Source organism: Oryza sativa, chromosome 3 (assembly GCF_034140825.1).
Source record: "Oryza sativa Japonica Group chromosome 3, ASM3414082v1".
NCBI lineage: Eukaryota > Viridiplantae > Streptophyta > Magnoliopsida > Poales > Poaceae > Oryza > Oryza sativa.
The window spans coordinates 36,157,511-36,170,653 of NC_089037.1; the positions used below are offsets into that span (position 1 = coordinate 36,157,511).

At 40.6% G+C, this 13,143-nt stretch overlaps 2 protein-coding genes across 2 annotated transcripts; one reads left to right on the plus strand and one right to left on the minus strand.

Annotated features, from left to right (window-relative positions):
• Window positions 1-4,727: 4,727 nt before the first annotated feature.
• Window positions 4,728-5,852, minus strand: LOC107276546 (transcription factor MYBS1). The gene is made up of 2 exons (XM_015774191.1): window positions 5,443-5,852; window positions 4,728-4,956 (listed from the first exon to the last, which is right to left on the minus strand). The coding sequence occupies exons 1-2, from the start codon at window positions 5,850-5,852 to the stop codon at window positions 4,728-4,730; spliced, it is 639 nt and encodes a 212-aa protein (XP_015629677.1).
• A 277-nt stretch (window positions 5,853-6,129) lies between these two features.
• On the plus strand, window positions 6,130-12,748 carry LOC4334711 (nicotinate phosphoribosyltransferase 1). Its single transcript, XM_015777423.3, has 15 exons — window positions 6,130-6,340; window positions 7,077-7,221; window positions 7,482-7,601; window positions 7,760-7,894; window positions 7,978-8,039; window positions 8,258-8,333; window positions 8,714-8,815; window positions 8,968-9,084; window positions 9,290-9,348; window positions 9,930-10,104; window positions 10,748-10,882; window positions 10,975-11,073; window positions 11,263-11,371; window positions 12,101-12,213; window positions 12,326-12,748. The coding sequence occupies exons 1-15, from the start codon at window positions 6,183-6,185 to the stop codon at window positions 12,401-12,403; spliced, it is 1,683 nt and encodes a 560-aa protein (XP_015632909.1). The 5' UTR covers window positions 6,130-6,182; the 3' UTR covers window positions 12,404-12,748.
• Window positions 12,749-13,143: the final 395 nt, after the last annotated feature.

Sequence of the window (13,143 nt, forward strand, 5' to 3'; positions counted from 1 at the left end):
TCTAGCATACGTCATACGTGTGCAATTCGCCAATACTTTCAATTATCGTTAATTATCAGTATTCAATAGGGCCAGCTGCTGCTTGCTAATACTCTCTCCATTGTAAAATATAAATATTTGTATATATTTATCTAAACAGATAATGTTCAAGTACATAGCTAGAAATACTTATATTTTAATTTAATGAAATAAACCCTACTGAATTATTCTATTTTTATTTAATAAAAGTATATTACAGACAGATATCTACCAGAACAACAGCTAAACTGAGAAAGACTTGTGGGGGCAGGTACCATGGATGCATCGGACGGCAGATCGATCGAGCAGGCGAATTGATGCTTCGACGGCCAGGATGGAATCTACAGTACATGTGCGGCAGGAGATTACACATGGGTGCATATACATGATTAATTAATGGAAGTGAAAGCCACAGCTTAATTCATCCATTCGGATTCACTCACTGTACTATCACCTGGTTGAAAACAGTATATTTAGTAGTAAGAGTATTTGGCACTGTTCATTGGTTGCTCTGTGGCCAATGTCCATTAACTCCAGCTGGACCGATCGTAATCGGATCACATGTGCCATTAACTTGCTTAGAGCATCTCCAGCAGTAGTCCCTATTTTAGAGTCCTCAAAGGTTGAATGAGGGCTGTCCCCATTTCCTAAGAATTCAAAAATTACCTCCAACTCTACCAGCAGACCCTATTTCTTAGCCCCCATTTCTTTTTCTCTTGTATTTCTGATTATACTCTATGCTTACACCTAGTTTAACATAGTAATAATTCAAATACAAATATTTCTAATGCATAGAATTCAATTGTATTCAAATCCATAATTTTAAATACCATAATTCAAATTCAAAATTCTCAAACATGGGAGTGAAATCCTACCGGCAAGTATTCAAGACACTACGTAGTTCAATTAAATAAGAACTATAATCAATAGATAAAATTAACTCTATACCTTTTCCAATCTAATCTATCTGAGAAACTTCAGAAAGAGCTTAAATCCTCCTAGAAAAAAAAACCTTGAAGTTAAACTTCAACTCACAACTGACACAAAAGAACAACACTGCAGAATAATCTTTGAAGGAACTACTGCATTATTGCAAGCAGCCTAATTGTCTCAACCTACCAAGCACCACAAACTTTAAAGGAACAGAACAATAATTTTTATGCCATGATCATTTAGAACCACAGTTAGCCATAAACCAATCGAGAGCAGGATTGTTTAGAACATGTTTCTAATGGTCATGAATTTCAGAACATTCTTGTCTACCATATAGTGCATCAGTGTGCGAACTGATCAAGGACCATGAAAAAACAAGCAAGTGGGCATGTGGACGACAAGCAGTGGCCGGTGGAGGTACTGGATGGTCGCACCGTCGGCCACGAGCGGCGAAACCAGCGAGCTGGCGAAGATCGGCGCCGTGGCAGCGATTCCGCGGGAGGGATGACAGACACCACACGCCAGGAAATTTCCTCCCGCGTAGAAAAACGGCGATAGGGCCTCGGTCTACAGCCCCCAGGCCTAGGGGCTGCGGAGGGGTATTTGAGGTCCTTCCTATTTTAGGGCATATAGTAAGGGTTTTGCTGGAGTTTATTTTTTGTCCTTAGCACCTAAAAACTGTTTAAGAATTGTATTTAGGGTCTCTGCTGGAGATGCTCTTAGCTTCGCAACAGGTTACAGCTAGTACACTTTGCTTAACTAGGAGTAATTAAGCATGCATCCATCCACGGTGGGCCACTCGACATGGGAACAGTTAAAAAAAAAAGGAGTACCGAGTACGTATGTACCCTTCGATTCTCTTTGATCAGAATCTAACTGAGATCGAGCGACCCACTGTTTTTTTTTACTAATTTTTTTGAGGTAATTTTTTTTTACTAATTACTACTCCCACCGTTCCATATCGCAAGTTATTTTAGTTTTAGTCAAAGTTTAATTTTAACTTTTTATCAAGTTTACAGAAAATTAAAGATATACCAATATTTTTAATAACATATAAACAAACTATCACGATATATATTTTCTGGATTTTACGAAACTAATTTTATGTCACAGTGGTTGGTGTATTTTTTTTATATAAATCTAGCCAAAGTTAGGATGGTTTAACCTAAGAATACTACGGTAGCTAATATACGTGTCAAGGCGGCTGGAGGCTTGGGATACACATCCTCTATATATTGACGGAGCCATCGTTCGCTTATTGGCGGAATAAGCGAAACGGCATATTTGTAAATAAAAATTAAATTATGATGTGTTTTTAGCGATATAAAAGTAAAGGCTGAAAAAATAAACTTCGATGAAAAAACCTTAAAATTGGCTATAAATTTAAAGTTGAAAATTTAAATTTTGACTGATAAGTATAAGTATAAGCGAAAAGATGAGTCCCTCGGACTTTACCATGTGTTTTAGGTGCAGTCTTCCGAACGGCTGGTTGGAAATTGCATGCAGAAAACAACTCCAGAGATTTCTACTATACAATTCTGAGTATTTTGTAGATAAAAGGAAGCAACTTGTTAGGGCATGAGAATTTGACGCATCATCCTTGACAGGCAGGTTTATGTATACAGACAGCTAGCTGTAGCTGTAGCCTGTATTTATAAGAGTACTTACAAGTTACATGTGCCCGTCAGTCCACATGCCGTCCATAAACACGGGCTTGTGTATTATTTTTCTCTCTCTCTTAATAGCAGTATATACAATGTATTGTTTCCACTCCCTGTGCATGATACTTTTCAAGATTTTTAACATTACACAAGGACCCAAAGGATCAGACAATGTTTTGAAGCAATTGTGTCCATTTTGATCCTTTATAAAATAAAGATGTTTAATGTTTGTGTTCATTAAACTATCATAAATCACAGAAAACATTAAAAATGTGGTCCAACAGCTACCTCGTGGGAAATGGAATATTTCCAAATCCAAGTTTCTGAACAAGCTGCAGTACAGTACAGTGTGCCACCTCTTTATTTCACTCTTGTCTGAATAATTTAACAGATAATTAGCATGACATCAGATTCTCCCTCTGTCTCTGAAAGTTGGCCATCATGCATGTTCCAACCATCACGCCCACTAACCAACTAAACAAATCTATCACTACAATGATCGCGCTCTGAATACGTAAAGAACCGAACCTTCTGATCTCTGACAGAGCAAGCAACGCCTCATCACTTGGTTCTTCTGCTACTTCTACTTACTACTTTAGTCAAAGCAAAGAAGGGCTAGAGATCATAGAGTAATCGAGTATTCGAGTGGCAGCAAAATGGCTTTGCGTTTCAGTAAAGAACGCAAGAAATGGCGCACGATGGCAACCTGTCAGCTCGCCAAAAAAAAGTTGCACATTCGTCTTCTTCCTGTAGCTTCTGCTGCCCCCTTCCTTTGTCTCCTGTCAGAAAAATTCAGATCTGCCAGGCCAGCTGATGAACACAAGCCAATCTCTCTTTCACCCACTATGCCATTGTGTGTGTAATAAGAGAGAGAGGAAAAGAAAGTGAGGAAGAGGAGGATCACATGCTTGATGTTTGTTTGTTTGGTTGTCAAGCTACTCAGCGGGCGTGCATGTGGCTGGCTAGTGTCTGCAGTGGTGTCAAACGTTCGGTGACAAAGGAAACGACAGCGAAATGGCTTTGGCTTCAGATTCAGCCTGCATCTGTTCCCAGCTTGCCTCACTACTTCTTGGAGTGTGGCGAAAGAACCTACCGTTGGGGTAATCTCGTCTCATTCAGGTGCCCCAGAAAACAACGATGTGCAGATATATTATTAGTACATGGCTAATTAAATCCTAATGAAGCCAATGAAGCAGAGGTCAGAGTAGAGATTATTAGACGCAGTTTCCCATTTTTTTGGTCTGATGAGATGCTGTATAATTTGGTGGTTGTTCATAGTTGCTGGGCAGTATTGGAGAGTGTTACATATGGAGGAGTTGTTCAGATCAGTGTGGAATATGGATGGACTGAAAAATGCATATACAAATGGAATGCAGCTTGTTCTGACTGGAATCAATCTGAAGAATTTTCTTTCTGTAATATTACTGATCTGGGGACTGAATGCAGCATGTGACACTGAAATGAGCTGCTCCATTCATAACGTATTGACATATGCAGGACATGCAGATGGAATGATGTCAGTGTTGCAATTTGATACCTGAATCATTTCGTGGTTTGGCCGGCTGGAAACTGAATCTGATGAGAATCTGGTGATGTGAACAACAAAGGAGCTTAAACCTACAATCTTGATCAAAATGGCCTACACAAGCCAGGCGACAAAGACAAACTGTTGCCAACAAAAAAAAATTGGTCCCCGTCTGTTGAGTGCTCACTCACCCGTTGGCTGTTGCTTGTCTGTTCAACATGTGGGCCGTGTGCAGTTTTGGGCTACAGTAATCTCTCCTTGTGATAACAGTGAGCTTTTCTGGGCCACACTGGCCCAGATCCCTCTTGGTCGGCCCAGTCGCATAGTGAAGCCTTGTGTGACTTGTGTCTGTGTACCCAATCAAAAGATTCAAACCTTATTAAGCCTAAAGAAACCATAATTAATTTTTGGTCTGATACATAACTGTTGGCCAATTAAGCAGCAAATAATACAACCATTAGTAACTACTGTTTGTAGCTAGACTCATGCATGCAATGCAAACAAAACACCAATGCTGCATGCATGTAAAGATCACTAGTAGTTAACGGCTAGTATCAACTAACGGGATGATCACTAACTGGAGCTTCTTGTTATTGTTGTTGTTGGTGAGCGTGAGCATCAGCAGCATTAGGCAGATGAAGATGATAGGGGGTGTCGTGTATGCTCTTCCTCTTGCGATCCTCCTTGGGCTTGGCCATCCGGAGAAAATACTTCTGGGTATGGCTGGCAATTTGTATCGGTGTCCTTGATGGAACATACTCTATCGATATCTGTGTCCAACGACCGTGCCCGATCTCTTCAATCCCTCGTAGGCACTGCCTGCCAAATGCCAATATATATGTTATAACATTTACTCCTTCGTATTCCAAAATATACGTTGTTTTGTAGAGTTTAAATTTCAAAACAAATTGAATTATTTTTACCATCTTACCTATTACTGTTTCTTAATGAAGAAGTTTTATATCTCTTTAATTAACATATCTTATCCACCTACCAACAAATACTTTGGTCATTTTCCCTATTAAAAGCTGTATCAGGATGAGACAGAAAGTTGATTCTAATTAAGGCACATATGCTGTGTTAATGAATATGGCTAGCCAACGTGTATTTTTATAATTCCTTTTGTAGAAGAAAATAAAATAAAACGAGGGAAGCGGGTGTACTGTGTACGTATATATATGATAATGCATTCATGTGTGCGATCCGTCCCACAGGGGATCGGTTTTCTAGAAACGACCACTTATGGCCCGTCTGAAACCTATGGCACTTTGTGTACAAGGAAAAATGTTTTTTTATAGTGCGTACCGGTGCTCTTCCTCACTCCATATCCCTGACTTCTTCTCCACGACCACCTTCCCCTCCTCGCCGCCGCCATCGCTCCCCGGCCCCGCCGCTGCATGCTTCACCGGCGCCGCCGGCACGGCGGCGGCTGCTGCTGCAATTGCAGGGTCTTCCGCATCCCAGGGCTCCTCCATGACGCGTCTCACCTCCGCGGCTATCTCCCCGTACCGCTGCTCCACCTGCGCCGCCGTCCTGTCGTCCCCGAAGGCGGCGGCGATGGCGTCCCAGCCGCCCACGCACTGCCGGTTCATGGCGCATCGCGCCACCAGCGTCTCCAGTAACTTGTCCTTCTGCCTCGTCCATCTACAAGCTGCCGCTGCCGGTGCTGGCTCCGCCGCCGCCGGCGCGGCCCCGTCGCCGACGAGGTCACCCATGCCGCATACGCAAAGACATCGACAAGTAAACAAAATCAATTAATTCATTTAGGATCTAAACTTAGGTTACGGATATTCCTTTTTTGGGATAATGACACTGAAATTTAAATAACGCAGTGTATACTGTCGCTTCTAGAAAGCCCAATTTAACTTCGGCCCATTTACGAGGAAGTCTTGGCCCATCAAAACGGGTGCCACGTGTCGCGCATCCAACGGTAGGCGAATGTTGGCCCCTCGCACCTCCTACCTCTCCAGTGTGAGTCTCCACCTACCACTCGAGTGCTCCGGCGCACGAGCGGCACGCGCGCACCGCCACCACCACCGAGAATAATGGCGGCGGCGGCGGCAGCGGCGGCGAACGGGGCGGGGGGCGGAGGAGGGGTGCCGCGGCCGACGAACCCGATGGTGACGCCGCTGCTCACCGACCTCTACCAGTTCACCATGGCCTACGCCTACTGGAAGGCCGGCAAGCACCTCGACCGCGCCGTGTCAGGATCCCTCATTCCCTTCCCCTCCTCGATCCCCTCTCCATGAATCCATCCTTTTTTTTAGACGCGTGTTTCCGCTGCTATCCGATCCGTCGTGCTCGTCAGCTCTTAAGCTCATGCGACGGGGTGGTGATTTAGGGACAGTGGAGGAGGAGAGGGACGATCGGTTTTGGTGAATGCTCGGATATGGCGTGGAAGAGGCCCAATTGGTTATTGGTCCTGAGTTTTCGATCTGTGTTATGTGAATTCATGTGCGGTGCGGATTCGAGATTTCCAACTAGCTTTTTTCTCAATTTGATGATCCACTTAACTGTAACCACGGGTATTTCGATTCGAGATTTTTCTGTATGCAGATGTTGTTTGAACAACATGTATGTAAAGTGGTAGATATATGTCATCATAGCTGATGTAATAAAGTGAACATAGTGTCCTTTTTAACCTTGTTTAAGAACTCATATAGAACACTATCACCTGTCATGTACTGTGACGTGTGAACAGATAGAGGAGAAATTGAGAAATCCATGTGCATTAAAAAGTCAACCACCATAAGGTTTTGCAAAGGTTATAACTAATCTAATTATCCAATACGGAGTATGAGATTGTATGTCACCACATCACTTCTTCAGTTTGTCAATCTTCAGATTGAATATATCAAATACAATACTCTTGTACCCGCTGATATATTGTCTTGAAAGAAATACCTGCTAATATTTACTGTCACCTTTAATATTTTCAGCTTTGATCTTTACTTCCGGAAAAATCCCTTTGGTGGTGAATTCACCATCTTCGGTGGCCTTGAGGAGTGTATAAGATTCATTGCTAACTTCAAGTTAACAGATACGGAAATAACATTCCTGCGATCTGCCATGCCTACATGCGAGGTAGGAATTCCAAACTTGTAGAGAAAATTGATGTGACATTCTGCATTCTATAAATCTTATGCTCATCAAATTCATGCATGAATGGGCAAATCATTTTGAGTGTTCATACAACTGAAGGGAAGAGGGGGTCCATCCTCCCAAGTGCTCAGGAGCAGACGAAATACACAAAATGTTATAGTTGTCACTAACATGTTTGGTGTTTTGGTAATTCTATTAATATCTTTTGGCAGCTTTTAATGAATATTTATTTATTCTGATAGGACGGCTTCTTTGAGTACCTTAGTTCAATTGACTGCTCAGATGTTGAGGTTTATGCCATCCCTGAGGGTTCTGTTGTATTCCCTAAAGTTCCACTGATGATAATTGAAGGACCTGTTGCGGTAAGTATCAGGAGTGAGTTAGCAGCTAGAATCCATAGCAGTAGTTGTCACAGATTGACTTGTCCAACATATGTCTCTATCCAGCACTCCTAAACGTTGATGTCACAGATTGATCTTTTTTCCTTCAAAAAAATGTCTTGAATTTTCTTTTGTCCTAGGTTATTCAACTTCTTGAAACACCATTTTTAAGTCTGGTCAACTATGCATCCTTGGTTACTACAAACGCGGCAAGACACAGACTTGTAGCAGGGAAGTCAAAGAATTTACTTGAATTTGGACTTAGAAGGGCCCAGGTGAGTCTTACTTTTGACCTTTTGTCTTGCTATGTTTGTCATCCATTAACCTTCACATGAACTTATAGCCACACATCTATCAGGGGCCTGATGGAGGAATCAGTGCATCAAGATATTGTTATATGGGAGGATTTGATGCAACAAGGTCTGGTTTACAAAATGAACAAATCTCTCTGGCTATACAGTTCTGTGTGTCCTGATATCTATCTGGCCGTCATCAGTTTTTTCTTTTGTAGATATTAAATATTCTTACACAATATATTTATCCTTGGACGACTTTGACGTGAAAGCTGAAATCCTACAATGCTTATACAAAAAAGCTTACTGCAATAATACTCTGACACGCTTTTACAACATGAGCAGCAATGTTGCAGCAGGATGGTTATTTGGGATACCAATACGTGGGACTCATTCTCATGCATTCGTGAGCTCTTTCATGGTTAGTGGTAATATTTCTGATACTCGGGAGTTATTTGGATTTTTGCTTTGCACCAATTTAGAAGTATCATTCATGAGGAAGGATGTTTACATCCAGATAGACACTTAGTCAGGTCAAAAATCAAAACCTTCTGGTCAGCAATGTTTTGACTGCCTAGATGAACATATTTCACTTACCAAAACAGATGGCCATCCCTTCTCATTGATATTCAAATGCCCTAGTGTTAGAGGCAGCCAGGTATCAAGTTCATAGTCGTGACTAATGAAATGTTTTACATCATGAGCCATTGAGCCTTGCATCTATATCATTACTTGTTCTTGCCAAGAAATTGGACATATTTTGTAACAGTATTTTTTCTCTAATATATTATATGTCTGTAGGGTCTTGATGACATCATTGACAGGACACTCGCTAGTTCTGATGGTTCAAACAAATGCGAAGACTTTGTCTCTCTGGTGCAGAATTGGCTTGCCAGGATTAAGGTGTACAGATGAACATTGTCTTGCTTAACAAGTGGAGATGATATCTTCTGTAATTTTTAGTTATACAATTTACTATACGTTGTAGAACTTCTAGTTAGTAACACCATATGTTGAACTATCACAACTAAAGATCGTCATTATGATATTCTCAGGATGCTGGTTCATTGCGTGGTACCTTTCGTGAAACAAATCTAAGTGAGTTGGCTGCATTCACGTCATATGCGCTGGCATTTCCAAATTCCTTCCTGGCTTTGGTGGACACATATGATGTATGTCAATCTTTCTCTGCAGTTGTATATTGAAACTTTCAATGGCGTGGCCAAATTTCCAATTGTTTAATGATTGCTTTACTGTATCTGCCTAGGCTGTAAACCTTGTGCATGCTCAAAATGATGTGTGACCTTGACAGAACTAATGTGACAAATCGATTTCTATCAGAACGCAGCTGATATTTAAATATGTGTGGTTTGCTAGGTCATGAGAAGTGGAGTGCCAAACTTCTGTGCTGTTGCTTTAGCCCTCAATGATATGGGGTAATTTAGCCTCAACTCTTCTCGGTAATACTTGTGTTTGCACAACTTGCTTCTATTACATGGGAAGTTATAGCCAATGAATAACACAACTAAAAAAGGAGGGTTCTCACTCTGGGTGTCACCTTGCTATTAAATTCTACTACGTAGTTTCCTTCACTGTTGTCAAAAAAAAGGGTTTGCATGGGTGAATGTGTACACTTTCAATATATTTCTTTTACTCCAATGGTTCGTTGGTGCCTAAGTAGTTACTCTTAGGACTCATTTATTAGTACCAATGATGTGATATAGTGTACAAAGTAGTTCAAACAAGCATCTTGAGCACAATCTCCCAAAACATCACATGGTTAGTCAGCTCCCTGTTTTAGAAATTGTTTTCCTTAATGACATTTTTTTTTATATACTGTACAAATATAGATTCTGTGTATTGCTGGAGGCGCATGTCGAATGCTAGTTGCTTTGATGTTTTAACAAATGAACCTACGAATGGATGGATTTTCTTGTTATGCTGTTGCTTTTCCTGTCATGATTAAAAGGGAAAGGTAATGTCTCGCTTTTATTGACTCTGAAAATTTTCATTTCAGGTATAAGGCGGCTGGAATTAGATTAGACTCTGGTGACTTAGCATACTTATCCGTTGAAACTCGTAAGTTCTTCCGTGCAATTGAAGAAGAATTTGGGTTTATTGGCTTTGGAAAAATGAATATCACAGCGAGCAATGACCTAAATGAGGAAACAATTGATGCCTTGAACAAGCAGGTATGCTGTACTTCAGAGTAGCTGTGAAGAATTGGTTTGTGATGCCATACCATCCAGTCTTTCAATCTAACTGTGTTCTGAAGTTACTCCCTCCATCCTACAATATAAGGGATTTTGCCCCTTCTAGTTGTCCCACAATATAAGGGATTTTGATGTACTACTTGTCACATCCATCAACTCCAATTCAAATTTTTACCTATTTTAACCCTCAACTACCCACTCACCTATAATCAAATATCATTTAATAGGGGCATTCTAGTATTTTCTTGATATCCTTAAACTTACCCAAAAGGGAATAATCCCTTATATTATGGGATGGAGGGAGTAACTGATATATTCTGATTTGCACAACGATTTATGTCGATATTAACTACAGATTGGACCCAGCTATCCTGGCTGGTCCTGCTAACTATATATAATATAAAAAATTGCTTAAAAATACTTCTTATCAGCTAGGGTGATGGTGTCATGGTGGCATTGAAATCTGCTACTGACTACTGTAAACCCTTTGTTTCTTGGTATTTATTGACAACAGAGTTGCAGAAACAGTCTCAAAAGCCTGTGTTGGATATTCGCATGCTCAGTGTATCCCTTTTATAACCTTGCTATGATGTGGGACGTGATTATTGATAATTTTATGTAGGGTCACGAGGTAGATGCATTTGGCATTGGTACCTACCTTGTTACATGCTATGCACAAGCAGCGCTTGGTTGTGTGTTCAAATTAGTTGAGATTAACAAACAACCTCGCATTAAACTGTCTGAAGATGTGACAAAGGTATATATGCCTTCACTGAGCAAAAGTACTTCTACCTGTTCATGAGACTATGATGCATCAGAAAGACCTAAAACTGCAGTTCTGTGCTCCAGGTATCCATACCATGTAAAAAACGATGCTACAGGTTGTTTGGAAAAGAAGGTTATCCTTTGGTTGACATAATGACTGGAGAAGATGAGCCAGCCCCAAAGGTAAACAACATCCACGTTATAATCATTAAACTTGTCATTCGGAAAAGAATATATATATTTTTTCTACTTCAAAACGCTACGTGCTTCCAGTTAGCAACTAGTATCTTTTATTGCTTGCTCTAGTTCTCCAAACTCCTGTAGCACATCTGATATATCTGTTGATTTTGTCATTTCTGGAACCCTTGATAGGTTGGTGAGAGGCTCCTGTGTCGGCATCCTTTCAATGAATCAAAGAGGGCATATGTTGTTCCACAGCATGTTGAGGAGTTATTGAAGTGCTACTGGCCTGGAACTACATGTGAGTATCCACCTGGATTACTTTACTTATATGTCTAGTAACTAGATCCGGATATACGCTTCACTTGCCATGTTGATTCCATTTTGTGAAGTATATATTCACAGAAATTTGGTTGCCATAGGCCTGCACTAATATGATCTTTTGCCTTTGGCTGGATATTTACAGTTTCTAAAAATAAAGAGGTCTCTAGAAATAATGATGTCTATCAGCACTGGACTACCATACTAAATATGTATTAACAGGCAACATGATAACTTGATATATTGAATTCACCAAAGTAACTAGCTATCGTTGCAATAATGACACTGACAAACAAACCAATATTGTGGGGTTTTATAGGCACATTTATTAATTTTAAGATAAAAGTGTGGATCTATTGCAACAACAGTTTACCGTTAGTTGAGAAGTACTCCCTCCTTTCAAAAATCTGATACCTATTTCTTTTTGCATCAAAACCAAGAAGCAATTAACTCACTCACCATGTAGCAAAACCAATGAACATGTAACAAGTATTAGAATGACTTCTTGGTTTCCGATCAACAATTTAATTTAGCACATAGCGACTATAGATAGGACTTAGATTTTTGGAAAAACCAAAGAATGAAATAGGTCTCAGATTTTTGGAAGGAGGGAGTACTAAATTGATGAGTTCAAAGTGCGTTGTACTCTATTTCTCCTATTTGATGCTACTTGAAAAGCCCATTGATAGATACTGTTCTTGTTCTGAAGCCGAACCACGGGAAGAGCTACCATCCATCAACGAAATAAGGAGTCGGTGCATGGGCTATCTGGACCGTATGAGGCCAGACCACATGAGGAGGCTGAATCCAACACCGTACAAGGTCCTGCTCCTCCTTTAGCTATAGCCTATATATGGATTTTTTGGATTATAATTGATCTGACTACCTGACGTTTCAAACTTACGTGACACTCCCACTGCTTATTCCTTCACAGGTTAGCGTGAGTGCTAAGCTGTACGATTTCATCCACTTCTTGTGGCTCAACGAAGCTCCGGTAGGCGAACTGCAATGAAGGAAGAAAAAATGCCGGCGTGGTCATCACTGAATCAAAGTTTACTATCTTATTATGAGAATAATGTGCGCAAAATCGTGTACCATATGGGTTTCTTTCAAAGGCAATTTGACACTGCATCAGCAGAGCCCCAAAGATCAGTACGCACGCTATGCAGTGCAGACTGCAGAGAAAATAGCGTTGAGAATTAAACATGCTGTTCGGCTACAGGAATTAAATTTTCAGGCACGGCCTTTTGTCTAGTATGTAAAGCCCATATCCGGGGGATGGACCGGTGTATTCGGCCTTGCTAAAGAAGGCCTACATAAACACTTTAACCTAGTGATGGTTTTTTCCTTGGAATAAGTTCCTCTGAGGTCCCTCAACTTGTTAACAAATCCGATTTTCGTTCTTGAACTGAAAAGCAACTTGTTAACAAATCCGATTTTCGCTCTTGAACTGAAAAGCCAGATACAACGGGTCATTCAACTGTTAAAACTCTAAGCAGTTTGGGTAGCTGTTTTAGCTGATGTGGTGTTTACGTGGCTAATTATTCAGGATGTGTCTCGATAATTAGCTCGGTATTTTTCATCTGTTCTTTGCCACTTTAGTTCCTTTTTCAGGGGACGGTAGATCGATCAGTAACTGAAGTGTAACTAGTGACATTGAAGTGACTGTGTTCCTTCGCGTTTGTTACTCTCTTGACACGTATAATAAGTTTTTTTTTTACCTCACATTATATTCTAACATGTATTGATCCA

Coding starts and splice junctions, on each gene's coding strand:
- LOC107276546 (XM_015774191.1), bottom strand. CDS start 5,852: ATGGGTGACCTCGTCGGCGACGGGGCCGCGCCGGCGGCGGCGGAGCCA. Junction 4,957..5,442: donor TGGAGTGAGGAAGAGCACCG/GTACGCACTATA, acceptor GGCATTTGGCAG/GCAGTGCCTACGAGGGATTG.
- LOC4334711 (XM_015777423.3), top strand. CDS start 6,183: ATGGCGGCGGCGGCGGCAGCGGCGGCGAACGGGGCGGGGGGCGGAGGA. Junction 8,334..8,713: donor CATTCGTGAGCTCTTTCATG/GTTAGTGGTAAT, acceptor ATATGTCTGTAG/GGTCTTGATGACATCATTGA. Junction 10,883..10,974: donor TGTCTGAAGATGTGACAAAG/GTATATATGCCT, acceptor TCTGTGCTCCAG/GTATCCATACCATGTAAAAA.